Raw genomic sequence first — 26,852 nt, forward strand, 5'->3', positions numbered from 1 at the left:
ATCTAAATGTTATTTTAAGCTTATCATTGTCATTACACCGATGTATATTGTATCACCTTTTTTGCTGTCATGTTATACAATGTCTAAGACATGTGACCATTTCACTGCTTCTGGGAAGCATGTTTGAAATTGTGTGTGTGTGAGAGAGAAAGAGAGTGCATGGATGTATGTGCACTTTAGATATATATATAAGTACAGCCTGTATTGTAAATGCATATATCTGTGCCAGCAGATCAAACACCATAGCTTTTCAGGGTCTTCCTATCATATTGATATGCTGAAATGTGAACTTCCCATACACCATCCTACTAAAGCAATAGCAGACTAAAGCTTCCTCTGCCATGGCACTGCCATGGCTGGTTTTTTTGGGAGGGGGGGGTTTCGGCTGTAGGCGTTGCGATGGTGTTGCTACGATACAGTGCCACCAGAATCCTGCGCCGATGCTGTTTGCTGGTGTGCCGCGTACGTGTGTGTGTGTGTGTATGAGAGAGACACAAAGACAAAGGGTGAGTGAGTGACTTTGACGTGAGCCCTCGACTGTGTGGGAAGAGGCTCCAAACTGATCTGAGTAGCTGAGACCAGGGCGATTTATGCTTTGTTATTTCTAAAAGAGTGACAGAAAACAGAACCATTGTTTCTAAACAAGAGAATAAAAATAAAAAAAATCTAAGAATTCTGTGGAAAAGTTCTTCAGTCTCGGATATTAAATTGTGTTAATATTACATGCAAGCATGAACACACATCATATTCCCCTTGCTATGTGCTCTCGTGTCCATTGAGTGGTGCTGTTGCCCCACCGGAGTCTGAAGGTCATGACTGAATCTGGGAAAGTATGCCATGTCGATTTTAGAGAGCCTAACTGGAGTGTAGGAAGAGGAGTCATCAGGGGGTTCTCCCTATGACGATGTCCTTCCAATGAATGGATGAAACTAAACCCTGACAGCTCGGATCAATACTCAATCACATTTACCTACTTAGCGTGTCAGACTGGGACTCTCGCAGAGGGCGATGAAGGGGTTTTAATGCGGGACGCCCTCCATGAATCCCAAGGTGTCTGTTAATTTTTGGAAATGAGTGAAACATTATCGTCTCCCTCATTTAGCATGTCAGTGATTTTATCTAGAAAGTAGAGCGCACGGTTCCTGAATGTCAACGCTCCTCTGCACTGTGGGTGCACTTAGGATCCAACACTTCACGTGTCTGACAAATGAGAAACATCATGTTGCAAATTAAACAGAGGAGGGGAAAAAAGATTACTGACGAGGTGAATCAAGCGTTGGTATTTTCTTTCCCCAACTGAATCCACTTTATTCCAAATGGGGGTAGATTTTCAAAGCAAATGTTGACATTATTAATGCAACTTGATAAAACATTGCTGGCTCTCAATATGTTCAGGTACATATAGAGGGGTTTAGAAGATGATCAGTGTTATTCCATGCAGGGTGACCCTGCAAAAGGATTTGATGGGGGAGCCTCTTCTGGAAGAAACAGGAAGTGCATGTCCAGCAACTACCCATGTCCAAGAAGTAATTTATGTCCCTCTGTGCAGCAACACAGGCCTCTATATGAATGAACGAATGAGAGTGTCAGTATATAAGAACCATGTTGTATCGGTGGATTGGCTGATGATGAACAGGAACTAGAACATTGCCATGGAGTCAGTTAGCTTTAGGCTACAACTTCAACCCCGTGTTTTGCCTACATATTCCTGTTTTGTGCACCAAAAATGTTTAAATCTGTTTAATTCTCAGGCAAGTTCTGCAGTCATAAGGAGCGTCTTTTTTTGGGTCAATTCAAAGTGGATTAATTGACGTGTATCCGCCATGGACACTGGTCTCATAGGGGGAGGGTAAGTGAAACTGAATCTAAAACTTTGTGTATCATGTTCGTGTGCTCGGATTTGACTGATTTATAAGAGAACTGCTCATGTAAATTACTGCTCAAAAGTTATAATGCAAGTTTTCTTCTATGGAACATAATTGGCCTAACATTTAAAACTCGAAATTCTGTTCATAGCCACGGTAGTGGTGATGACACAATATTTTTATGGCCTTTTTATGTTTTGTTAATTATTTGTCCATTCAAGTGAATCATCCCTGAGGGCTGTCTAAATAATAAAACACAGCATTGTGGAAGATCAGCAAAGCACACAAAAGGGTATAGAAGTGAGATTTGTGCGTCTGTATATTTATAAGGCTTACATGTCACTGTTTAAAAGTCTGAATCAATATCAGTATAATAGAAGATAATAGGCTACTTGAGTATAGCCTTGTATACGCTTGATATCCCAAAACCAAAGTCTGTTTTTGTTGTTGTCTTGCTTTTCCTTAATTGTTCTTATGTTCTCTCCTCCATCACATATATAAGCAAATTATTGTAAGCATGATGGCTAATCTTAACCCCTCCCTTACATAACGCTCTAATTAACAGACCAAAATAGCAGGATTTGAAAAGAAATCTCTTATCTCCTTAAAGAGACCAAGATGATTCACAATATCCAGAGAACTCGGTTTGATTTTGTGGTGATGGATTTTGGATGTTGTTTAATCTTGTCGTACTTCATCTGCAAGCTTGTCGCTATGAAGCTGAGCAGAGAGAGGGGGGGGGGGGGGGGGGGCAGCAGCTGTAACTCCCCTGAGACCGGCTAATCCACTGTCTTCTTCCAGACAACCATGCTAAGGTCATTAATGAATAAATTATCCAATGAATGCATTATTGATGAGACCATGTTGGCAGTTGTGTATAGTATCCTTGAGTGCGTGTGCTCTGGCATTGGCATACTATGACCAAAAGTATGCACACTCAAAGACAAAAATGAGTGAAGCATGTTTTAAACGTTTGAAAAGAAGGGATTTGGGAAGAGAAAAAGTGAATTCAACACTGCATCATATAACAACACAAAACCTGATAAAATGATGCCATAATAGGCACAAATGCAGATGTGGTGTATGTTACTGACCACATTTGTTACTTTCATGGCAAACAGGTTGTGCACCATGGAGGATTCATTACAGATGTGACAAGTTGTGGGGTTGGTGGTGTTCATCCACAACAGGGGAAACGGGGAAATCGTCTTTTCAAGCCTCACAGCTTGACCATTTTATAAACGTCAGTACAGAAGAGTTCAGAGCTACAAAAGCTGGACATTTCATCCATGGCCATAAGATGATGTCACGTGTTACATCTGTTTTTGACGAGTCAATTCGCCGTGAGAAAAGGTCTGTTGGATCTTTCTCAGGCTCGCTGAACCAGGTGCCTCACCGGCAAACACCAGCTTGTTAGTCGGAGCACACAAGAGCAGAGTTTGTGCTGCAAATGTATCACTCTTGTTAAAATCACTACCTGAATTTCTGAAAAATAAATTACCCAGTGACCTTTGAAAAACCAAAAATCATTTTTTTCCATGATGTAAAAAAACCAGAAGGTCTTTTTACATCATGGACTACTGTTCTGAAGTTATTCTCCAGAATCCTCTGACATTGAAGAATTCAGGTAGCATGAAATTAAATATTTTGCCAACCATCGATCTTTTTTGCAAACCAAATGATCCATGCCTTGAAAATGAATAAAAATAATTTTGGTGTTCGTTTTACAAACTGAGCGAGCACATGACATTTCCTACCATCTTTGTTCAGATTAGGAAGAAGAGGCACAATTTAGGACAATCTTTTTTTTATTGCACGGTGACTTTAACACTTTTTCATACAAGTGGTAAGAACAGTCTTTGAAGAATTGTGAAAATGCCTTGATAAAAGTGGTCACTGTTGCTAAATGACCCTCCGGGCTTTTCAGATATGCCGGGTAATCATTTTTTTGGAAAAATCGTATGCTTAGCTCTGTAAATGTGATGGTAATAAGAGGCACAGACTGGAGCCTGGAGCAGAATGTGTCCTGCTATCAGGTAGTCTGGTTGTTGGTAGGCCGGCTTTGGCAACTTATCTCAAGATGTACGTTTCTGAGAGGATGAAAGTACGCGTGACACTTGCAATATCATACATCTCACAGACTGTGCACTGGAACGGAGTTGTGCTTGTGGGCACCTGGTCTATGAGTCCAACAATCCCTCTCTTTCAGCTCTGTCTTCACCGACTCCTGAGGGAAATATGTGGCTCTTTAGCTGCTGAAAGCTCCACCAGTTAGTTGCTAACTGTGTCTGGTTTGATGTGTACTTCACTTCATGTGGTAATTGACAGCGCTTTCACCTTTTGCTTTGCACACCCACAGTGTCCTGACACCACGTATGCATGCATGCCTACAGACTTTATCGCACTTTTTTTTTAAAAAATAGGACACATCTTTCACACTGTTCAACAATGTGAAAAAAAAAAAGGTTTTTGTTCCACTGCCTCTGGAGCGATATCGCTCTTCTCTATCGAGTAAATGTCTAAACTCATAGTAAATTCTGGTGTTGTACATCTGGTTATGCAGTAATTCAACGTGACACATTTGATGGAAATCTTGAGTAGAATTTTTAATAAAGTTCTGGGGGTTTGAACAATGCTTGGTGACATAATAGTTGACGATGAGCCGCACTGGGTCGATGTCACGTGTGCTGACAACAGAAGTTCAGACGGTGCAGACGAGTAGCTTGTATCTTCAGAGCAGATCTTCGATGGCCGTCAGAGCCACAGACGTGTACGTGAGCTTTCCCGTCACACTGAAGTGTCCGTTTGATCTCGGCCGGGATCTTCACGGCCATCGCTACGGTTCAAGAGCCACCGAGATCCAGCCGAGTCCTTGATCCCGGGTCGTGACCTTCCTGTCAAAGACCCGGCTCCTTCATCCCCGGTGACAGCTTCCCACACCAAAGGGAGTGCATTTGGATAATGAAAATCAAGAACCGTGACACATAAGAATACACTTCAAAATCGTTCCTTGACTTGGTCAAACCTCCGTCGTCGTACGCTCCAGAGTTCATCCAGAGGAGGTTTGAAAGGGATTCGTGAGAGCAGTGATGGTCTAATCTCCTTAATCCACGGAGGAGTGTGTAATCCTTAAAACATGACAATGACCAATATTGAGGGTTATGAGATTTTTAACAGGATGACTTTTTTTTTTCTTCTTCTTCTCTTGTGGGTCTCTTTCCTCCAGACTGATACGTAGGCACTTCTTATCTTTTTTTAATAAGTGTGGCGCCCTTTGAGGATTTTCTTCTGCAATTCCACCATTATTAGAGTAACGGAGTGAATGCGAGAGGGAATATGACCTGCTTGCTGAAAGTGTTTAGTCCCCAGATTGCAGAGGATCTAAATAAAGGAGCCATACGGGAATCTGGTCTAATGCCCTCAATGTGGACTTAGTCTTTTAGTCTATCGCCAAATCATTCTCAGCAAACAAGTGATAAAAAAAGCTGCCAGTAGGGAGAACATTTTATACGAATCCTCATTTATTCTGCCTTACTTTAAAATCACAACAGTAATGACCAGAACATTCCCAAACAAGGATAACTGCACCTATTGGGAAAATGGGGGGACATATTTCACTGAATTACTTTTTAAGATTAATGTTTTTGTGTTGTGAAGCGAGGGGAATAATACACAAAACAAGATGGTAACGATTATTAATGATCATCTCAATTAGAGCCATCATCACAATATGAGAGCCACGAGGTTGTTGTGTCTGTTTGAAATAAAGAGGTGTACAATCTTTCAGGAACTGCCAAAGGTAAGATCAGAAAAGAAACACCTCATTCAGCTCAACAGTGTTTTCATCGAATGTTTCTTCCCTTTAGAATCTGAAATAGCTTTATTGATGAATTGCATGTTAAGAGGCAGGAAGTTGCTGTGTTGTGCCAGCTCTGTTATCTTTTCTTTCCATCTCCCATCTCCAGGGCTCTCTCTGGCACACACACACACACACACACACACACACACACACACACACACACACACACACACACACACACACACACACACACACTCTGAGAGACTCACAGGGGTGCACGAGGACGCACCCACAGCCATCTTGATTATGACTCACACATCCGTCAGTGAAAACAGGAAGTTATTACCGGCGTTTCTCTCCCAGGTCAGCCCTTCATACATCAACAAGTCTGCTTTTCTATTATTCTTAATAGCAGAGGCAGAGCTTTGGATGTGGAATAGACAAAGCATTATGTTAAATTCAAACCTTTGGCCCTTTCTCCTGCTCTTTTAAATCCTAACAAGGTGGTGTCGTATTTGTCCAGGGCCTAAACTGAATTATCACGGCTGACACTTGTCAAAGCAAATCTAATTGCAACCCACGAGGCGGAAATTTGCCTAGAAACAAACTGCCTCTTCTCCAGCACGCGCTGATCAAACCCTTTCTGACAGACGTCACCTCGCTGAGTCCCGGTCCCCTCTGGAAGCTCCAGCACTCTGATCGTCAAACCCCCGTAGACCCTGCCTGCCTCCACGCATCTCTACATGTAGGCACAACCGCAAGTACCGCACCTCTCTGCTGGAGGTGAGGGAGGGGTAATCCAGGGATGAGGTGGAGCAGGGAGAGAGAGTGAGGGAAGGTAGAGAGGAACAATGTAAGTGCTTTTATCCAATCACCAACCAGATCCCGGTGAAGACCTCTCTTTCTGCTTAAGAAGTCTTTTGTGAAATCATGACAAAGCTGCAGAAGCAAGCCTTTGTCTGAAAACAAAGAGCAGTGTGTGCGCATTTGTGTGTGTGAGAGAGAGCCTTCCTGTGTGTGTGTGTGTGTGTGTGTGTGAGTGCGTGTGTGTGTGTGTGCATGTGTGCGTGTGAATCCAAATGTATGCATAGCCAAGAAGATAGCATGTGTTAGGTTGAGAAATTGCTTCTCTGAGTGTGAGGTGAGTGTGTAACATGCAACTGTTGACAGTGTATGTGTGTGTGTGTGTGTGTGTGTGTGTGTGTGTGTGTGTGTGTGAATGATTGTCTCTTTCATTTCCTTTGTACTGAAAAACCAGAGATCTGCTCATCTGTAAGATTCTGTAATGTTCTCACATGCACACATTTATGTGCGGCAAATGTGAAACACACAGTCAGAAAACATCACCCATACCTTGTCACCCCTGTCAACCGTCGGCATCTCAGGAAAAATGGGGAGCGAGGCATCAAAGAGACTGGCAGCACAGTCTATTTGAAGAATACAGAAAGATTGGCCTCTCTATTTGCTTTGCTAATGGGAATCCGAGCCAGCAGATGTGTCCCGTTGGAAGAACACATGGAGTGTGAAACAGGCATATGTACGCATGTACGCGTTCGCAGGTAGTGAACCAGTCGCCATGGCCTTGTGCAGCCACCGGGGGATACTGTAGACACGAGAGGGAGTAAGAGACGCTGCCTGGACAACGAGACTCAGATGAGATCACGGCATCGCACTGAGAAAACAACATCCAGACACAGTTAAACATGCAGGACTTTGTCGGCCCAGCACCATCTAAACTGAATCCATGGAGGCTACTTGTAAACATGGATACCTAAATATACAGCAACTATTTGTAGACATATTGTGTCTGTATGCGTGCTGCTGGTTTTCAGCCTAATGGAAACAAATAGTGCAAATAAAAGTGCTAAAAATGCATTTTTTTTAAATAAATAATATTTAATATCATCCACATTAGGGCCTGTAAGAAATAGCAATGATGCTTTGTAAAACAAAGGGGGCTGAAGCAGAGGGGTGGTAGACCAAAAAAGTGAAAAAAAAGAAGTCATCATATGAATAAAATCATACGAGAACTGTCCCGAGATGAGTGTCAGGAGAGCAGTCCTGTGATGCTTAACGAGGAAACAAAGTTGAACCGGAGACAGCGATAAGTGGGGCAGATGGATGGTTTCTGAATATATAAACAGCCTCCGTCTGGAAGCCAGACTCCCTAAACTGCTTGAACTCAGCTGAACACATCTGAAATGCCCCTTAACTGCACCCACAAATACGCCCTGTCAGTATTTATCACTGCTAACCCTTTTTCTATTGAAATCTCTGTATTCAGCGCTTCTTCACTCTTCCACGTGTATACCTCCAGAAATAAAATATTCAAATAAATAACAAATAAAACAAACAAATTCAAAACCACATACAAACAAAAAAAGCAAAAAACTGTTTTTTTTAAGGTGGTAGAGTGCTCTGCATGAACCCATGCATGGATGGCTCCATGTTATTCTGCTTCAGCGCCCCTGCCAGAAAGTTGCCCGAGTGCGCATGCGTGGCTAGAGCGCGCTGCCGCAGACAGGGGGCGTCAACATGGCGTTCTCTCCTCGACGACCGCACTGACTGCAACCTGCCAATGAGAGAGAGAGAGAGGGAGAGGGTGAGAGAGAAAGAAGCGGAGGCTACCATTCTGTCAAACCTCCATCCCCTCTTTTTTCCAGCCCTATGTATCCCCACACGTTTTCAGGAGGATAGGGTGAATTCAGAGGGCTTTTGAAGCACCGCTCTCCCCTGTTTTGTTTTTTTTGTTCCTGCGCAGCGGATGGTTTTTGTGCAGCAGACGCTCGAGCTTGTAGAGGAGGTGTGAGAGACAGCGGCGACCGCTCCTCTCCTCCCTGTTTCCGAAGGGGAAATGTCGAGCGAGAAGCCGGCTTCAGCACCACCGGGCTCCGCTTCTTCGCTCGCGGACACAGACTCCCATCCTCCGCCGGGCTCCTCCGCGCAGCAGCAGCAGCAGCAGCAGCAGCAAGCCGCCGCGGGCGCTGGCTCCGGCGCCACCGGGGAAAGGATGGTGTCTTCCGCCGGCTCTATGGTCCTCCCGGCCGGGGTGATCAACCCCGCTGTCCCGATCAGGAATATCCAGATGAAATTCGCCGTGCTCGTGGGCCTGATCCAGGTCGGGGAGGTTAGCAACAGGGACATCGTGGAGACGGTGTTGAACCTGGTGAGTAGGGGGGAACTGTTAGAAAACAGGGGGGCAGCCATGGAACACAGTAGAATCACGGTGCTAACCCGCTATGTTTTATTTACGATGCTTCACTCCCCAGCGGCTGTGTGGCTTTTTCAGAGGATGATGTCATTTGTTTGTTCGGGGGATGGATGTGAGTTTTTTTTTTCTTTTCTGCAGATTAAAAAAATAAAATAAAATATGAGCCCACACGAGGCTGTTTGTTGGAGGGCAAAGAGGCTGAAGCTGTATCACGGTAAAGCCCGGAGGAGCTGAATGAAGCATGTGACCCCACTAAGGCATGAAGGGTAGTCTGCTGCTCGCCAGCCATTGTTGACCAAATGACCAGTTTACGGTGCAGCGAGGAAAAACACGTTTGCGGTCAGACTGTCGTGGATAAGGGGGAGGGAGGAGGGGAGGGGGGGGGGGGGGACGTTTCTCCTGACCCCGATGTGTACCCCCGAAGTGATGCATAGGAAGCTAAGAACGGGTACACCGTTGCGCGCAGGCACCGAGACCCGCACGGAACCGCTCCGTTCTCCTCCTGGCATGCACGCTGTATGTGGCGCACTGAAACACAAATCAATCCAGCACGGACAAAGGCCGACTAGCATTATGCTATCCATCGACATATGTGTGAGTGTGTGTGTGTGTGTGTGTGTGTGTGTATGAGAATGGCTAAAATTATGCATGGGCCTATTGTTGGAAGGCAGGGCCCCGCATCCTGTGCGCAGAGGAGTGATGTATAGGTAGCGGTGAAACGGCCGGTGCTTCATGTTGCTGTGAGCAGCCATCATTTTTATTTATGGATCACATATTTGTTGCCATATTTACCCCCTCCATTGGAGGTTGTGTCGACGATGCTGGGCCTTCCCCTACACATGATGGGATTTAATCCAGCTAGGGGCGGTTGACATGACCGGTGTTACCCGTTACCAAAGAGATGAGCAAAATGTACAGCAGACATGGAGCACTTCAGGAGGATATAGGACGTGTGTGTTGGATGCTGCCAGGCTGCCTTCCCTCCTCCATGCATCAGGCGATGGCGTGTACTGCATGGTGTTACATATCTTCCACAAAGAGAGGGCCCCCCCCCCCCTGATCATTATTCATCCTCTTCTGAGGAAGAAGTAGAATAATGTAGACATAATTTATAACCTGATTTCAGCGCAGTGCTTTCTGGAGGTGGACTATTTCTGGGTTTTTTGTGTGTGTCCTATTTACTGGCGGGATGCTTTGGAGCAGGACAGCCTACAGCTGGGCTAAACCATTTCCCCTCTCAGTGAGACTAGTGCACCGTCCGGATTCAGGTCGCCTCTCATCTCCCAATCGATTATTGGTACTACACGGAAGAGCAGGGGGGCTTTGCTGGCTCACTCCGACCTTGTCTCCTTCCCTTACATCCCCCCCCCCCCCCCCCTCTTCCCCTCCTGGCTGCACAAGGCAGATAACCATCCATCCTGCTCCACGGCCTCCTCCTTCACTCTGGAGGGGCTGAGAGGAGAGAGACGCTGCCTGCATAGACTGGCCTGGCAGGGCAGCGCCATGCATTTAAAAGCAGGTGGAGAGGAGGAGGAGGAGGAGGAGAAGAGGGGGTTGATGGAGGGTGGGGGAGGAGAAGAGAGAGAGAGTGGAGGAGGATGAGGTGGTAGGATGCTGCAGTGGCTATGTGCTTAGAAATCACCAGCTGATGCAGCGGAAGAGGAAAGGACTCTGGATTGGTCCACATGAGATCATCAGAGCGTTCAACTGAAATGCACCCCTTTTTTTTTTTTTTTTACATAATTACCTGCGTGTAGGGCCACGCTTTATTCGTCAATGTCGGTCTGATGCATTAACACACAATGGCCCTGACACCTTGACAAATCAAAGCGCTGTGTGTTGTCCGTACAAAGGTTTACCGGCCAGATCCTGAATTGAACAATCAGTTGTGGTTTGCGAGGCTGCCAATAGCTAAGCCTGTTAGGGAATTCTGTTGCCCAGCTCCTTTAATTAAAAGAGTTGAAACAAAGAGGTGCGGAGGCTGGAACCTCGGTGGTCATGCTGCCGGTACAATGAGTCCACTGTGACCCAAGGGCTGATCCATTATTCCAGTCAATGTGGGAGACCACAGCAGCCGCATTCACCGTCCACCGTGGCTGTATTGATCGGATCCCACTGCGGCTTGGGTGAACAGATGGCTTGTCGGCTGGATCAGATGCGCTCCCTTTTTCTATATGGCTTGATGCTGGCCGTTTGGCGAGTGATGAACTGCGCCGTCTCTAGAAAGAAAGAAGAGGAAGGAGACAATAATAATGTGGCCAGAATGCTAGCTGCACTGATGCTGATACAGCGGCGAACAACACAGCGCTGCTGTCTGTGCAGCCGATAACACAGCTATCATTTCTAATAATACATTTATAAAAATGTATTGGTGTCTTATTTAAACAAATGTGAATGTGCAGTCAACGCATGCATGCAGTGTAGAAACTCTTGCATTGTGTGTGTGGGCTGCCGGTGACGAGGTCCTCGGTTATTATCATCAGCAAGGCATCACAGTCGTCAAGGCAACACTGCTCTTTGACTGCCTGCCTCCAGACGCGCGACCACCTGGCGTTGCTTTCCACTTTCCGGACTTCTGTCACAGTGCGCTGCCGCAGCGTTACTCTCTCTCTTTGTCCGTTCGTCTCTCCATCTACTATAATGAGCTCGCATTGTCGTGGCTGGAGGAGCTCCGGCGCTAAGTGGCAACAACGAGCTAACCCATTAAGCTATCCAGATGAAACGGTGCAACAAGTAGACGTTTCTTTGTGTATAGGGCCATAGGCCAAAACGGTTGGGGACCATTATATCACATGACACCCTACTGGACAGGATATATAGAGATGGACCCGATCCCTATTAGAGGTCACTGCTTACCTCTCTACACTGGTGGTACTGTGGCTTGTCCTTGACCTAAGATATTCCCTGTAGACTCCCGTACCATTTCGGAAACAAATTAGTTGATTTAATAAACAGATCTGTAAAACAGACAAAGAACAACACAAACGCATCTTGTGTTTACCAGGGATGTGTTCATGAGTTCCTTGGAAATGAGTCATGCATACAAAAATGACTAGAGAAATCTTGACTAAGATCAAAACCACCAATTAGTCGGCTAATCGAATGAGAGGGAGCAGCCCTGGTTGAACCCCGGATTGGTAATTCATGGCCGTGGTTATTTCCTTTTGAGATGCCGTGATGTCGGATATTGGAGGAAGTGAGGAGAAATATTTGTTGACAGGAAGAGGGTTGACATGTGAACTGTACCGTCATGTTTATTTGAAGAATTGAGAAATGTATTTCAGATGCATCTACTACTGTGAGTCTTGCCTTCATACGGCACCAGCTGTGTTTATTTATAGACCGCTTTTTCTAGTTGTTATACCTTATTTTTGGGGGGGGGGGGGGGTGTTTGTCTCCAAAGCTCGTTTGATCGTTCTCGTCCTTCTCGGTCGGATGCAACGTCTTCTGGCAAGGTGTCGACCCACCCCCGTTGGCAAACGTCTCATTATTCTTGTCCACACACTCCGCAATCAAGGTCACCCGATACCGAGCCCACGGCAAGCCGAGTCAGCACAACACACCGATTCTGACATAAAATACACATGCAGGCCCTCACGTGTTGACATTCAGACTCACGGACATGCAGCGGCACAACCATCGGTGCATTAAGTGGCACACATTCATGGTTCTCCTTTCTGAAGGGTATGAAACCAAACAAACTGGGGGGGGGGGGGGTAAAGAAGGAACAATGAGAGCGGCGTTTCTACGTTTTGTAATGTGTTAAACACAGCTTGACCCTCACGCTGACATTGGTATGCTGATTTATGCTGCACGGATTTATAAAGGAGTAGGTCACCACATTTCAAAAAAGCTATTACGTGACATGTTGTTTTTGCCCCGAGGTTGTTTGACCCGTCAGTGCTAGACTGGGTTCAACTGTCTACCGAGTTTGCCCTGTGGCTGCGCACTCGGGGCAGAGGCTAACAATTTCCCTGCAGCGCTGTAATCGGCTTGCATGGGAATAACAATGCGTCATCGTGTACTCACAGCCATGCAGATGACTCTCATAGCAACTCACTAATACACTTAAATAGTCCAAAGAGTAATGTGTGACCTTGCTATTGTGTCTACAAAATTATCTTTGATGAGGTTTTTTTCTTAAAAGTTGTTGAACATCTTTTTTTTTTGCTTATGGAACATGTGCTTGTACTTTAGCTAATATCGTAGCATCTGCGTTTTATCGTTAAATGAATTGTGGTGATGGTTTTGTATCATTGCCAGTGATTAATGAGAATATGATCAAGATGACAGGCTCCACGTCACCCCCATTCTGCAGGGTCTGTGAAACTAACGTTCATTATGCAAAGCAGACGCTGCTTGTTTCATCATCATGTACACTTGTGTTGCTTGTGTGTGTTTTGATCGACGTTTTTCCAGAGAGTTTTGTGTTGCTGTGAGATTTTTTTGCCTTCATCTTTGTGTCGGATCTGCAGTGCCCTTAGGTCCTGGTTTTTGTCCAGGCGGTGTTTCCTTTGCCAAAAAGTGACTCCATTGATTTTTCAGGTGAAATCTGTGGAGAGTGTGAAATAGAGAAGAGGCCAGTCGAGTTGAGCCAATGAGCTCAGCGGGGGTTTCATTTGCCCATACTAATATTTTTTTAGTAATATTTTATGTCAAAATACTACATCTAACCCCCCCTTTTTTACTGTGGTCATATGAATAACCTATTAGCAGTTCTTGTTACATTTATTTGGAAAATCAACATATAACAGCCTAAATAAAGTAATAAGGGCTATTCATCATTGTTTAATCTAGCAACTATTGTCTTGATTAATCATTAAGACTGTAAAAATGGAAGGTAATAGTAAAAACTGTTCATCCTGTCCTACATTTAAAAAAATGTCTAGCCAACTCACCAAACTCCAAACACATAAGACAAAGAAAAGCTTTTGTTTATATTTTTACTTTTTGTAAATGATCAAAAAAGATGCAAAATATGTTTCTCTCAAACAACTAATCAATTGATCTACTAATAGTTTCCTCTCTGAATGTAACATTAATTCTAATTTAACTGGCTTCCGTATTAATTCCTATACAGCAGAACTGCTGGTGTATCATGGCTTCATGAAAGGGAGGGAACATTAGCCTCAGGCGTCTGGTTTAGAGAAACCCTGAAATTACAAGACAAACAGTGTCTCAGAAAGAGGATGCACATTTTGTCTTCAAAAAGTGTTTTCGCAGTCTTCTGCAAGATGCTGTTGGTGGTTATTTTTGAGAAAGCTTCGCTGCCGTAATGCCGCAGAGAAACCTCGTCACTTTGAGGCCGGGGGCAACAGCTGGAGAGCAATGTTAGCTAATGGTAACAACTGTGTTGGTGTTGACCCAGGAACAGAAAAACAATAGATATAGATAGATAGATAGATAGATAGATAGATAGATAGATAGATAGATAGATAGATAGATAGATAGATAGATAGATAGATAGATAGATAGATAGATAGATAGATAGATAGATAGATAGGTAGATTTGGGTTGGGTATCATGTGGATTTTAATGATTCTGATTGTGGTTCTGCTTATCGATTCCAGTTCTTAACGGTTGTCGAATTAGATTCTTTGAGGGGCTCAACAGAGGTCACATGCTCATGTCACAGACGAAGCAAAAAAATAAAGATCACCGTGTGATGAAGGACATTCACAGGTGACGAACAACATCCGAGTTGAAACTCAAACAACAGACGCACAAACAGTGTAGTTTTTGAGGAACTGATAAACAGAACCAAAATTATTATTATTATTATTTTATGTGTACCCAGTTCGTGGCATTTTGGATTTTGGTTCTTAGAACTGAGTTTCGTTACCCAACCCTAGCTGTCAAAGATGGAGGACAGAGGGTGTGGCTTCCACTGCAAGGGCATGAATGACTTTGCTATCTATCACACAGCTGGGTTGTTGTGACCCCTGCATGAGCTGGAGAGAGAGGGAGAGAGAGGTAGAAACAGATGATGGAGGAAGAATGCTCATCTCTACTCTAGAATGAGTGGTAGAGGGAAGATGATGGTAAACTACAGCGAGAGAGTTTGAGAGGGGAATTGGAAATCCTATGATTGCCGTTCTTCACTTCTTGAACGTACCATAGGGCCCAGTCCAGCTGTATGGTGTTCTGTGGGGGTCTGATGAGTTCCGGCCCCCCTGTGGAGCCTCATCACGCTGTGTGTATCACTCCTCTGCTCCTGGTGATGGATACAGCAGGAGTCCTATGGACCCGAGCAGACAGGGGGGGGTGCTTGCACACTCTTCCATGTAAAGCACGAAGCCTGTTAGAGACACTTTGACATTTTGAGTTGGCCATTTTTCATCGTCAGTCACTTGTCACACTGTGGGATTAGCCTCTCCTGGCTTGTTAGCGTGGTTAGCGTTGCTCTGTGAAAGCCAGTCCACACTCCAGGGGCGAAATCTAGAAACCAATTTTCACTTTCTGACAAATATCAGCCAAGAGAAAAATAACCAATTAAAAAATTTGAAATGTTAAGTAATCACTTAAACGAACTCTGTCGCTCCCAAATCCTCTTACTAGTGAGATTCCTCCACGATGATCCTCTGAGTCTGATTTGAATGTGCGAGAGCACGAGCTGTTAAACATCCAGGTTAAACCGCGGACCAGTCGGCGTCTTACAGCGTCTGAATTTTGCTCTACTTCTCTGAATTCCTCCTCGTCCTTCGTTAGTTGCTATTTTCGGATGCTGGGATTTAGGGTGAGGGCACCTTCTGGGAATGGGGGGAGAACACAGGGAAAAAAAAGTGCATTCCTTCCCTTAACAACACCTTTTCTGTTGCTTCCTTTGTCTCTCCATTCTTTATCTCCTCTGAGCACATCCATCTCCCAGACCCCTCGTTGTAATCTCGTCCCTCGCTCCCCGAGTCCCTAGTTGGGTGGATGAATGTGCATGATCCCTATTGTGAGGAAGTAATGGAGCTGTCTGCAGTGTCATTTCTCTCCGGTTCCTTTTCGCCACTCACATTTTGTGCTCGGAAAACCTGAAGGGAGACGATTTGCTGCTAACTGTATGTCTGCTGTACTGTAGCCGTGCTTTCCTATGATTGAATGCAGAGTTGAAGTGAAGGACGGAGGGAGATGACAAAAGGGACTTGGGCTCTTTTACTCTTTGATTTTCAAGTGTTTTATCTCAAGGCTTTTTGCGACAGAAATAAACAGGTTTTTGAAGCTCATAGTTGTCACGGAAATATAGCGTATTGTATTTTTGACCCTTTTTTCTAAAAGTACCGTAACAATACAGTTTGCATTGACGCATAAATCACCCTGAGACAGCAGACATCTCTCAGAAATAAATGTTATTGGTCTGAGTGGATGTTATGAATTAAACATGAATTTCAAATGCAAGGCATGTGCTCATTGCCGACTGCAGAATTTAATCACTGTTTAACCAAACCTTCACACCCCGACTTGTTACATCCTTGATAGCTTTCATTTTCAATCGCAGGGATTTCATTATGAAGCAGCTACTTTTTTTTTTAATTATACTTATCTTTACATCACTGGTTTTGTTTTTTTTTATTAATTAACACTGAAAAATACCTGGATAGTTGGATAGGAAAAAAGTCTAGCTATGTGCAAATTAAAAAGTATAAATGGTGAAACAGGATATTTCTTCTGCAAATGATTTTTCCTGGACCGTTGTCATTGTAATGTTTTTTCCACTGGGTTCATGTATTCAACGCTTCTTCTCATGATGAATATTGACTAAAGACAAATGAAACTGTATCCAGCTCATTGTTATTTTGACTCAACAAATAGCTAAAACTATAAATAAGTTTTCAAAGTGTTATTTTGCATTGTTATGATTCATTTCTGCACAAATATCCAAGGCTACACAAAGCTTGTTCTCTCAATTATTCTTGTGTTCTTCCTCTATGCTCTTTATTTCAACACTATTGTGTCTGGCTGTGTTCATCCCATTGTGTCTGGCTCTTTTGTTTTTTTGTTTTTTTTTCTAAAACGCTGTGTGTGTGTGTGTGTGTGTGTGTGTGTGTGTGTGTGTGTGAGAGAGAGGGGGTTGTGGGTGTCATTTCTATAGAATCTTCATGCAGCACATTTGGATCAAACATGCTGCTGAAAAGTGTTTTTTTGTTGCTGCTCTGTGCTCATCTGTTTCAGTCTGGCAGCCCGACAAATGCACTAATCTCCACATTATAACAAGCTGCTTTGTTTGAATTACCTGCTTTTTGTGTGCTGGTGAGTGTGTGCCCCCAACATTCCAGAGAGACTTGATAAACGAGGGTTCCTACAAACCCCTTGTTTTAGTCTCCGACACCTTCATCTGCACATTTTCTCTGGCAGTACGCACATGCACATCAACACACATGCACACACACATTCACACGAAACAGACACACACTGCTCCCTTCCTTCTTGTAGCCCACATCATTGCCTGGCAGGGGTGATTTTATATTCATGCTGGCCTACTTCGCCTTTCTCCCTTGGCTCCTCACACACACACACACACACACACACACACACACATGCACTGCTTTACTGTGAAGTATAGCTAACTGTGTAGCTATTCATCATGCTGCATGCTGCAGTGGCCCAAGGTTGATTATAGCAAACTTTGTAGTGTGTGTGTGTGTGACTTCAGTATTCAAGAACCACTCCGAATGCTATTTTATACCTTAGACATACAGCATCTCCCTGCTATGCCCTGCAGCATGAAAAACAGTGTCGGTCATCGAACTCCACATTAGACCGGTTATTAAATCCACACTCGCTATCAAACCAAAACATTTCAGTTTCTTATTGCTTCCATCTGTATTCTGCACTGAGGGAACAATGTATCAGCGCTGCATGTTCTCCCCCTGAAATAGACTTTAACTGGTGAACGCAGATGAGAGCTGAGATCAGTCTAATAAATCCATTCCAGTAATGACAGGGGGCTGAAGATGAAGGGGAGGGTTAAACAAGGATTTTTAAGCTTCAGAAGGGGCTTTTTTTTAATAAATCAGCACAGCTTGATAAGAGAAAGGCCTCGGTAATGCTTTGAACACTCCGAAGATAACTAGTTAAATAGATCAGACAGTGGCACAATATGCTGCTTTATTGTTTCCCTTTTCTTTTGCTGCCCGACTAGCATCGCTGCATCGCTTTTAGCACACGTAATAAAGTCCGGTCTTTGTGCTCTGGTCCATGTCAGCGAGGGAAATAAAGAAACAGTGTCCTAATCTACGGTGGAGTGCTGGGACTTTATTCAACCGTATCACTTTGTGTGAGGGCCGATTGTCATTCAGGAGCGTGGACCGCTAAAATGAAAGGTGGAGTCAGGTTGTCGATGTTTGAACTCACCATCCCTCTCACATGCCCTTGGCCGTTCCCCCCGTCTTCTGCATGAACACCTATTGTTTCTCACTGGCTGGAATAACGTGGCTCGACACAAGCCGCTTTGTTTGTCTGTGAACACCAGATTTCTTTTTCTTCTTTCAGTGCACACACAGAACAGACAGCTGCTGGACCGTGAGGAGATTTTTTACTGAACTTGACAAAAACGTGTATTGGATAAGAATCTCTGACTCCCATCTTTTTCAAAGCATTTTGTGCCATATTTGTACATTTCATCCAGTAGCCACATTCCTTATAAATATCCGTAGTGATTGATCAGGACGACAACTTACCCACAGGCAGGAATTACAAGTTTGCAAGTTGCTTCATCTTTATTTCCTGTAAATAAACATGTTAGAGAAACACTCCCAATCCACCAGAACTGATGGCATGCGGAGGAGTGGCATCCAGGAAAGCACTAAATTGCATCATGCGAGGGGAAAGGTAGTTTGCACTGTTGGCACTGGTGTTTAACCATTTTCACTATCTTAGTTTAGTGTGAGCATGCTAACAATCTCTAATTACTAAGCACAAAGTACAGCTCAGTTTTGCAGGTATTTTGCCATGCTTTAGTACGTATTGGACAAATTAAAATTTTTACCTCCAAGACACACCGCATAATCAAATAATAAAGCGATCTTCCCCATCCCTAGAACCTATGTGGACTGGCATAAGCACACAACCAGGATTGATACGCCGCAGCATCCTGCCAGGTTTCGGCTCACATCTTCTGCCAGCATTTCACACTCAGAAATGCTGCTCGATGGAGGTGGAAGAAGAGGTTTTGCAGCCAACAACAGGCAGTGGTGACTCACTGTATTACCCCTCCCGCCTCCCCACCCACACTGCTCCCCCTTCCCTCGCCGACCCTCACCCTGGCCCTGGCTTCGGTTCCAGGAAAACTATTAGGTTGGAACACCGAATGCGAATGCAGAGAAGCACACTCTTATTATCAACCCGAAAGGGTCTGTGTTTGTTCATGTTGCCACAGGGGTCACCTATGGGCATTTTTCTCAGTTAATTGAGTGTTCACCTAATTTGCCATTACTATTATGGATCATGCACACTCATTATTTATATATATTTTTTTAACTTCATGTGCATGACTTTAGACATTTCGGTTCCTCCCTAGAGGAGTAGATTTGCACAGGGGTCATTTTCTTTTGCCTCCAAAGTTAATATTTATGATTTATTTTTCGACTCAGAACTGACTCACACATCCCCCAGGGTTATTTCTTTTCCTGGTATTATTTGGGGCTTTGCAATAACAGCCGGTGTTTGTTTTTTTAATCTTTCTCTTGCAATCCTTTTTGAAATCAAATATTTTCTTTTCCCTGTTTGTCCTTCTTGGGGACAAACGTGTGAGATCTCAAGGCTGTGAATGCACGTTGGCTATAGGCCGTGATATTCGAGAGTGAATTTTGATGTATGTCACTACATAGTATTGTGATCAGTATTTATTTCGCTCATCTACTGTATGAATACGAGATACTTGTTGCACATGTGAATTTGAAACGTGAGTCAACCTCATCATTCAGAGTTTCATGCTTCAGTTTTACTTTGCTTACTCGTATCTATTTGTTATCCATTAGCATCCATGAAGAATATCCTCCGGGATGATGGCACTGTTTGTAAATGATCCCACCATAATGGAAGCTATGAGATACATTATTAATGTTTTACGTCCCCTAAGGGTATGCAAATAAGGCAAACTTCCAAGTGTAAAAACAGAAAAAAGCTGAATCGAAAAAAAATGATTTATGTACATTTTTTTTAAAGTGCATTGGTCAAAATATGCAAAAGGTCTGAATCCTAGTTGATAACCACAAACGCAAACTTCAAATGGATCCCTTTCAAGGTCTTCCAAAGCACGACTGCTACGCTGTTACTGCTGTGTCTGCTCTTTTTCAAACAACAGTAGCTTCAAACAGCAGCATCTTCACCACTGTCCACTAGGGGGGGACTCTGGCACCTCACGATTCGATTCTAAACCGATTAACGATACATTTCCATGCATGATTTAGAAAATAATAATAATCTACTCAGTTTGCTAGTCACTTCATACTTTTGTGGTAATATTTAAAGAAAATCAACAGGTTAATTACCTTCGTTAATATTTTATTAAAGAAAAGGCGGTATCGTCTTAACAGACAGACATGACTTCAGACTTTTTGAAACATTATCGGTGTAAATGCAACGGACCGGATCATTTCCAAGTTCCACCTTTTGTGTTCTGTAAACAATATGTAATACAAATAATCATTTTTTGACATTTGTAAGTCGATTCTGCATCCTCCGCATTGCCATGCATCTAAGAATCTATTTTTTCCCCACCCCCACTGTCCACTGTGGAGGGCGAGCCTGAAGTAAAGCTGATGCAATGACAGGCCTGTAGCACAGAAACCCAGACAACTGTTTTCATCTGTGCATTTAAAATAATAGACTGTTGAGAGCCAAGTTGTGTTTGGTCTCCTCAGAATGACTTCCTCTGGTGGTCTAACTTGACTTATGATCATGTGTACTGTAATGTGTGTGGTCTTTTTGCACAATAACATACAGCACATCATGCTCCAGTAACCCCTCCAACCCTACTCTCTCTCTCTGTGTGTGTGTGTGTGTGTGTGTGTGCGTGTGTGTGTGTCATTCCCGGCCCTGTCTTATGATGATGGATTACTGAGACTCATTGGAGCTGCCTCTCTTATCCTCCATCAGCTGTTTCAATGGAACAGTACTCTCCATTGTTTCGGCGGACGGTAAACGCGTGCACCGTTGTGTATATGTGTGTGTGTTTGTGTGTATGTGTGTGTGTGTGTGTGCGAGTGCCCACTCACACACACACACACACACACACACACACACACACACACACACACAGACCCTTTCTGCTACGTCACATACACTCACCCAAACCAAACAAACAGATTAGTGATCCTGAATTGCCACCAGCCTGGCCTGAGTCGGGGCCCGCAGGGCTTATCTGCTGACCTTTGATCTTAGCATGAGCTAGTCTACACCTGCCTCATCCCACAGGCACATGAACAAATATGAATCACTGACATGACATGCAAAACACATTTTGTTTTTTTGGGGGAAGAATAAAGAGCTCATTGTGACCCTCAGTCACACGCCTCTATTTCCATCCTCCGATAAGCCCGGTGAGGTGCAAGCAACGGGCAGGATGCCCCGTAGGACTTCACTTCCATGTCAGCTTCTTTTTGAAATTAGCCCATTTGAGTCGTGTCAGGAGACGAGGCGTGAAGTCCTTGCTTGTTAAAGTATCTCAGCCTTGAGTCCTTTCTTTCCTCGGCTCCCCGTGACATAACACACAAGGATGTCCTCGTTACTGCATGTCTTCGGGAGAAAAAAAAATGAGAAGAGAGGAAAATTGAGTTGCCTCCCGTCCTCTAGGGAACATCCTTTTTTCCAAGTAAAAGGGGGCAAAAAAGAGACACCTTATCACCTCCTACAACGTATGTCTCCTGTCTGTCTGCTAGAATGCAATAGCAGGTCTCATTTGTTTCATGCTGTCCGTGCAATGGTGCCCTCTCAATCACCACCTCTCCTTGATGCTATTTTCTTACTTTTTCTCTCAGCTCATTCTTCTTTCTCTCTCTGTATGCCTTGACACTTCTCACACTTGTTTTTTCTCTCTTGTTCTCTTCTTCCAAAGTGTCCCCTGGTGAGAGAAGTTACCTTTGGTCCTTTTCTATTAAACCATAACTCTCAAGGTCTTAGCACATACCTTTTGTGTGTCTGGTCTGGTGAGGCCCAGGAATTTCCATGGCAGAGGGGAGGTGTTCCCTTGCCTACCGGAGCTGGTTTGCACTTAATATGCTGGGTTGAGTTATCATGTTCAAGTGTTGAGTCAGAGGGATGTAAATTTATTCATGAGAAAGTGCAGTGGATTATTGTTTTAGCTGGGAGGCATGATTCTAAGCAAACACATAGTTTCTCTCTCTAAATTTTAATGCTGAATTCTGTTTTTTTGTCAGAAAATATTCATCGAATTTAAATTCAAATAAAAAAAATATGACAATAATTTGTTTGTTTTGTTTTTAATGGGAGACTCTCTAAATGTGAGCTTTCTGAATACATTTTCCGTCAGACGACTTGATCCAAACATCATAAGTAATAGAGAAAATTACCCATTTTTCATGGTAATAAATTCATTATATCTTGAGATGACAACATAATTAACGGGTGATCTTGAGATAACGCTATAAAAAAAATTATCTTGTTGTATCACATGTGCCGATTTGTTCAATAAAGGGGGGGCAAGTTTTGTTTGTTGCCCAAAGGCATGTGACGAGGCTTATTGCTCGATCCGATCCTAAGCCTCTTTGGCCAATCAGGTGGCAGACATTTTAAACTGCATTTGGATGAAGTCAGAGTTGTGATCACTTGGCTGCATGCGCGTGTTTCTGACCTGGATATTTGTTTTTCTGAGAAATATCAGCCAAGAACAGTATGGTTCTGTTTTGCCGCGGCGCCTACAAACAGTGGAGCTCTCACAGCTTCGCATTTCATGTCGGCGCCATAATTTGCTATCACAGACTTTAAGACCTTGAAAAACATTGACGGCATTAATACAGCAATTAGTACACTTGCAGCTTCAGCTGTTTGCCAATGAATTCCGCATGCCCTGGTGAAGGAGTTCCACGGTAGCTTCCTGCCGTTGTCAGCAGAGAGCGCGGGAGCTGTCCGTTGTGCTGAAAAGAGCCTGATGTATTTTTCATTTGTCTTGTCTGTCATTTCTCCCTGCTCTCCCGAGCTAACGTTCACACCGTTAACTGTTGCAGTGCATTTCCTCTCTGCCCTGTTTGTGACATCTGGCCTCACTTTTCTGTCTCCCTTCCCTCTCTTGATCTCTTCCTCTTTGCCTCTGTGCTCTCCCTGTTCTCTGCTCTTTTTAATGCTCCTCTGCCTCCCATTCCAGTAAACACACTTTGGAAAAATATTTTTTTTTATTATTATTATGTTTTCACAAGCCGCTCACATGCTTATGAAATGCCTCATTATTATTGGATTATTTTGGAGGATGATCTGTATCCCTCCACGGCTCTCTATCTCTGTTCCTTCCTCGCTTTGTGTGCTCGCGCTGTCACTCAAGTGAATCACCGCCGCCGCCGCCGCTGCTGTGTGCATGCATGAGTGTGTTAGTAACTAAGAGAGAGTGTATGAGCGAATGACTAAGACCTACCAGACGTTTTGCAATGAATTGTTTAAAAGGCGTGTTGACCTTTGAACGCTGAGTACGTGTCGTGGCTGAGCTTATCAAGTATGTGTGAGTGATGGTCTGTGTGTGTGTGTGTGTGTGTGTGTGTGTGTGTGTGTGTGTGTGTGTGTGTACAGTATGTTTTAAGCTTGCATTGACAAGCTTTGAGTCAGATGTTGGAAGCGGGAAAAAGGCAGAGTGAACTGGTCTGCAGAGAACGAAGACAGATCACAGCAGGTATTGCTTATCATGCCTCCTCTCACTCCCCTCCTATCCGGCTCTCCCTCTTTGGTTTCCGGCAGTGCAAATAGAAACTGACAAGCCAATACATGGGAACGCTCTATAGCTTTGGCTTCCCTTTGATGTATGCACAGATTCAAATTCGTGGTTATATTTGTGGAAACTGTGTCCAGGGTATAGCTCATGGCACTGAGAGCACAATTCTCGGTGTTTTTGCATCTAACGGAACGGCAAAGCGTACAGTTATTTGTTTAATTGGAGGTAGCAGCTGCTTGATTGGAATTTGTCACCCTCACACCATATTAAGGCATGAAATGGTGCAGGCTTTCATCCAGCACGTGATGCTGTCGCTGTCTTCACGCCTCATACATAAAACGTTCTTTTTTTTTGGCTAAATTTAAGCTTTTTAAAAATGTGTGAAGAAAATGAATGATGATTTTACAGATTGTATTGTATTTTTCTGTTTTTCTCCCTTGATGTTTTATTTATTAATGCAAACACAGCACTCATTCTATCCTGAAGGGCTTATTGAATGGTTGGAATATGGTTTAAAAATACCCTGTCTACTGCTGACAGTGACCTTGATGGAGACCCATGTGTTGTTGTTTACAGTGTTGGTGATTTTAAATGCACATCGCCTGCTAAAATAATCATTTTGCACAACCCCTTTAGTATGCCTTGTTTTTTTTTATGGTTTTAGGGGAGACATGCATATTATATTTTTAAGACCATATTCCATGTGCAATGAGCCCTTCAAGAGGTCGAATTGAAGGATCCGAAGAGTGCCTGCTTGTTGGAGCTCTGATACTGACTCAAAAAGCTGGATTCAGGTCCGGGTATCAGTGACAATAGGTCGATCTGGATTGGGATTCCATTATGTGAGGTTGATGGGAATGTTGTTTTGTATTTGGTCATTAACTAAACTGTTGGAGGAACTGAAATGTTGACCCCATGATAGCAGTAGATTGGGTGGGGCTTACTAAAGTTATTATAATTCCAGAACATGAATAATTCTGTACAAACATATCCAATATCAGAGGCTCACTAAAGCCAGTAAGATAGTTGTTTAGATATTTGAATCTGGACCAAAGAGCTAGGCAGACATGACCATCGCCTGAGTGAATAAATACCAAGCAGTTTGGTTTATTCTGCATCGTGCTGTACATGTTCAGTACCACAGCACAGTGGTTTGTTCAGTGTCAGGTTTTGTTCGATCAAATCACTGTCGTGTCACTGAGGAGACTTTCCTGCCTTAAGGGATCTGTATCACGGCTGTTGTTTTTGCAGTGAGTCTGGCAGACTCAAGCCATGTGCCTTTGTCACTTTATGTTAATGTTGTGACTCAAAATGGCCAACTAGATCACAGAATTGACTGAGATATTGTTTGACGTCTTCATGGAATTACATATTCATAAACATCTGAACATAGCATTTAGGATTTACTCATCGCACATCCGCAATGTAACTTAGCATGTTTGCATCCTCCGATAATGCAGCATGCATCCTCTCATAATGCAGCATGCATCCTCCCATAATGCATCCTCTTATATTGCAGCATGCATCCTCCCATAATGCAGCATGCATCCTCTCGTAATGCAGCATGCATCCTCCCATAATGCATCCTCTCATAATGCAGCATGCATCCTCCCGTAATGCATCCTCTCATAATGCATCGTGCATCCTCTTATAATACAACATTCATCCTCTCATAATGCAGCATGCATCCTCTCATAATGCATCTTCTCATAATGCATCGTGCATCCTCTTATAATACAACATTCATCCTCTCATAATGCAGCATGCATCCTCCCATAATGCAGCATGCATCCTCCCATAATGCATCCTCTCATAATGCAGCATGCATCCTCCCATAATGCATCCTCTCATAATGCAGCATGCATCCTCTCGTAATGCAGCATGCATCCTCCCATAATGCAGCATGCATCCTCTCATAATGCAGCATGCATCCTCTCGTAATGCAGCATGCATCCTCCCATAATGCAGCATGCATCCTCTCGTAATGCAGCATGCATCCTCCCATAATGCAGCATGCATCCTCTCATAATGCATCCTCTCATAATGCAGCATGCATCCTCTCATAATGCATCATGTTTCTTTACGTGTGTGTTGACACCTTGTTTTGAAACCATGTTTTCCTCTGAGTACCCGTCATCGTGCTGTGATTTCTGCAGCGTACCTTCTTGTCTGCTCCTGTAAACTGTAAACATCACAGCTCTTAAACATTCCACACACTCACGGCTGATATCAGTCTTTTTGCTGACTCGTGCGAGCATGTCTATGTGTAAATCCTGTGTGATTGTGACTCTGTCGCTCTAAACAGGGTTTCATGAGTGGGGGGATGTCCCATCTGCATCCCATCTGTACAGACACTGGTACAAAGGCCCATGGGAAATGCAGTCCACGGGCCCTCCTCCTCTGTGTCTGGGGGGGACACTCAGTCAACATGTCATTGTTCATCACAGAGACACATATGCTGCCCTTTTCTACTGCAACTCCATCCCCAACTTCTTTCCTCTTCTCTGCTGATTTTCTCTCACACTAATTGACACAGTTTTCCAGAGTTACTGACTAAGGGCTCCAACTTATCCTCTTTTGTTAATCATATAACATAATCTTTAATCATAAAGAGAATATAGATGAAAAACATTGTCATTGTCTAGACACCCAAATATATTCAATATAGTGAATAATGTTATAAAACAAGGAAATGCAAAACATCTCACATTGGAGCCCAAGCTATTAATATGCTTGCTTCTCTGACCATCAGTCCAAAATCCAAAGATATTCAGATTAGCATCATGTAATGCAATGAAAAGTAGGCAAATCTCATAAGAAACTTGGCTCGACAAACGTTTGGCCATTTTGCCCGACGAATGACCTAAATCATCGTTAGTCCTTCCAATCCGTTATATTCAATCAATGACTCTCACTATGACAGATATTGCCAATATGTTTTGCTTTGCTCTAAATATTCTCCTCAACCTAAAACTTTGTGAAAACAAAATGAGGAGAAGTTTATTATAATTATGAAACCTAGCGATAGAATTAATTGCTGCTTTTGTCAATGCTGTTGACCAAAAAAAAAAAGGAGGTCACGCAGAGAACAGAATGTGGATTATTGAGTGTTTA

At 43.6% G+C, this 26,852-nt stretch overlaps 1 protein-coding gene across 13 annotated transcripts in view; it reads left to right on the forward strand.

Annotated features, from left to right (window-relative positions):
• Window positions 1-8,413: 8,413 nt before the first annotated feature.
• nbeaa (neurobeachin a) overlaps window positions 8,414-26,852 on the forward strand; it is a 79,231-nt gene continuing 60,792 nt past the window's right edge. For 6 of the 13 annotated variants that reach the window (XM_084029370.1, XM_084029379.1, XM_084029377.1 and 3 more), the window contains exon 1: window positions 8,415-8,830. In XM_084029370.1, the coding sequence (XP_083885496.1) occupies window positions 8,519-8,830 (312 nt within the window). In that variant the 5' untranslated portion in view covers window positions 8,415-8,518. Of the gene's footprint in view, window positions 8,831-26,852 lie in introns of all 13 variants that reach the window. The other 7 variants (XM_084029376.1, XM_084029382.1, XM_084029381.1 and 4 more) reach the window with 2 other exon arrangements.

The sequence above is a fragment of the Eutrigla gurnardus genome (genome assembly GCF_963514095.1).
Source record: "Eutrigla gurnardus genome assembly, chromosome: 15".
In the NCBI taxonomy this organism is placed as follows: domain Eukaryota; kingdom Metazoa; phylum Chordata; class Actinopteri; order Perciformes; family Triglidae; genus Eutrigla; species Eutrigla gurnardus.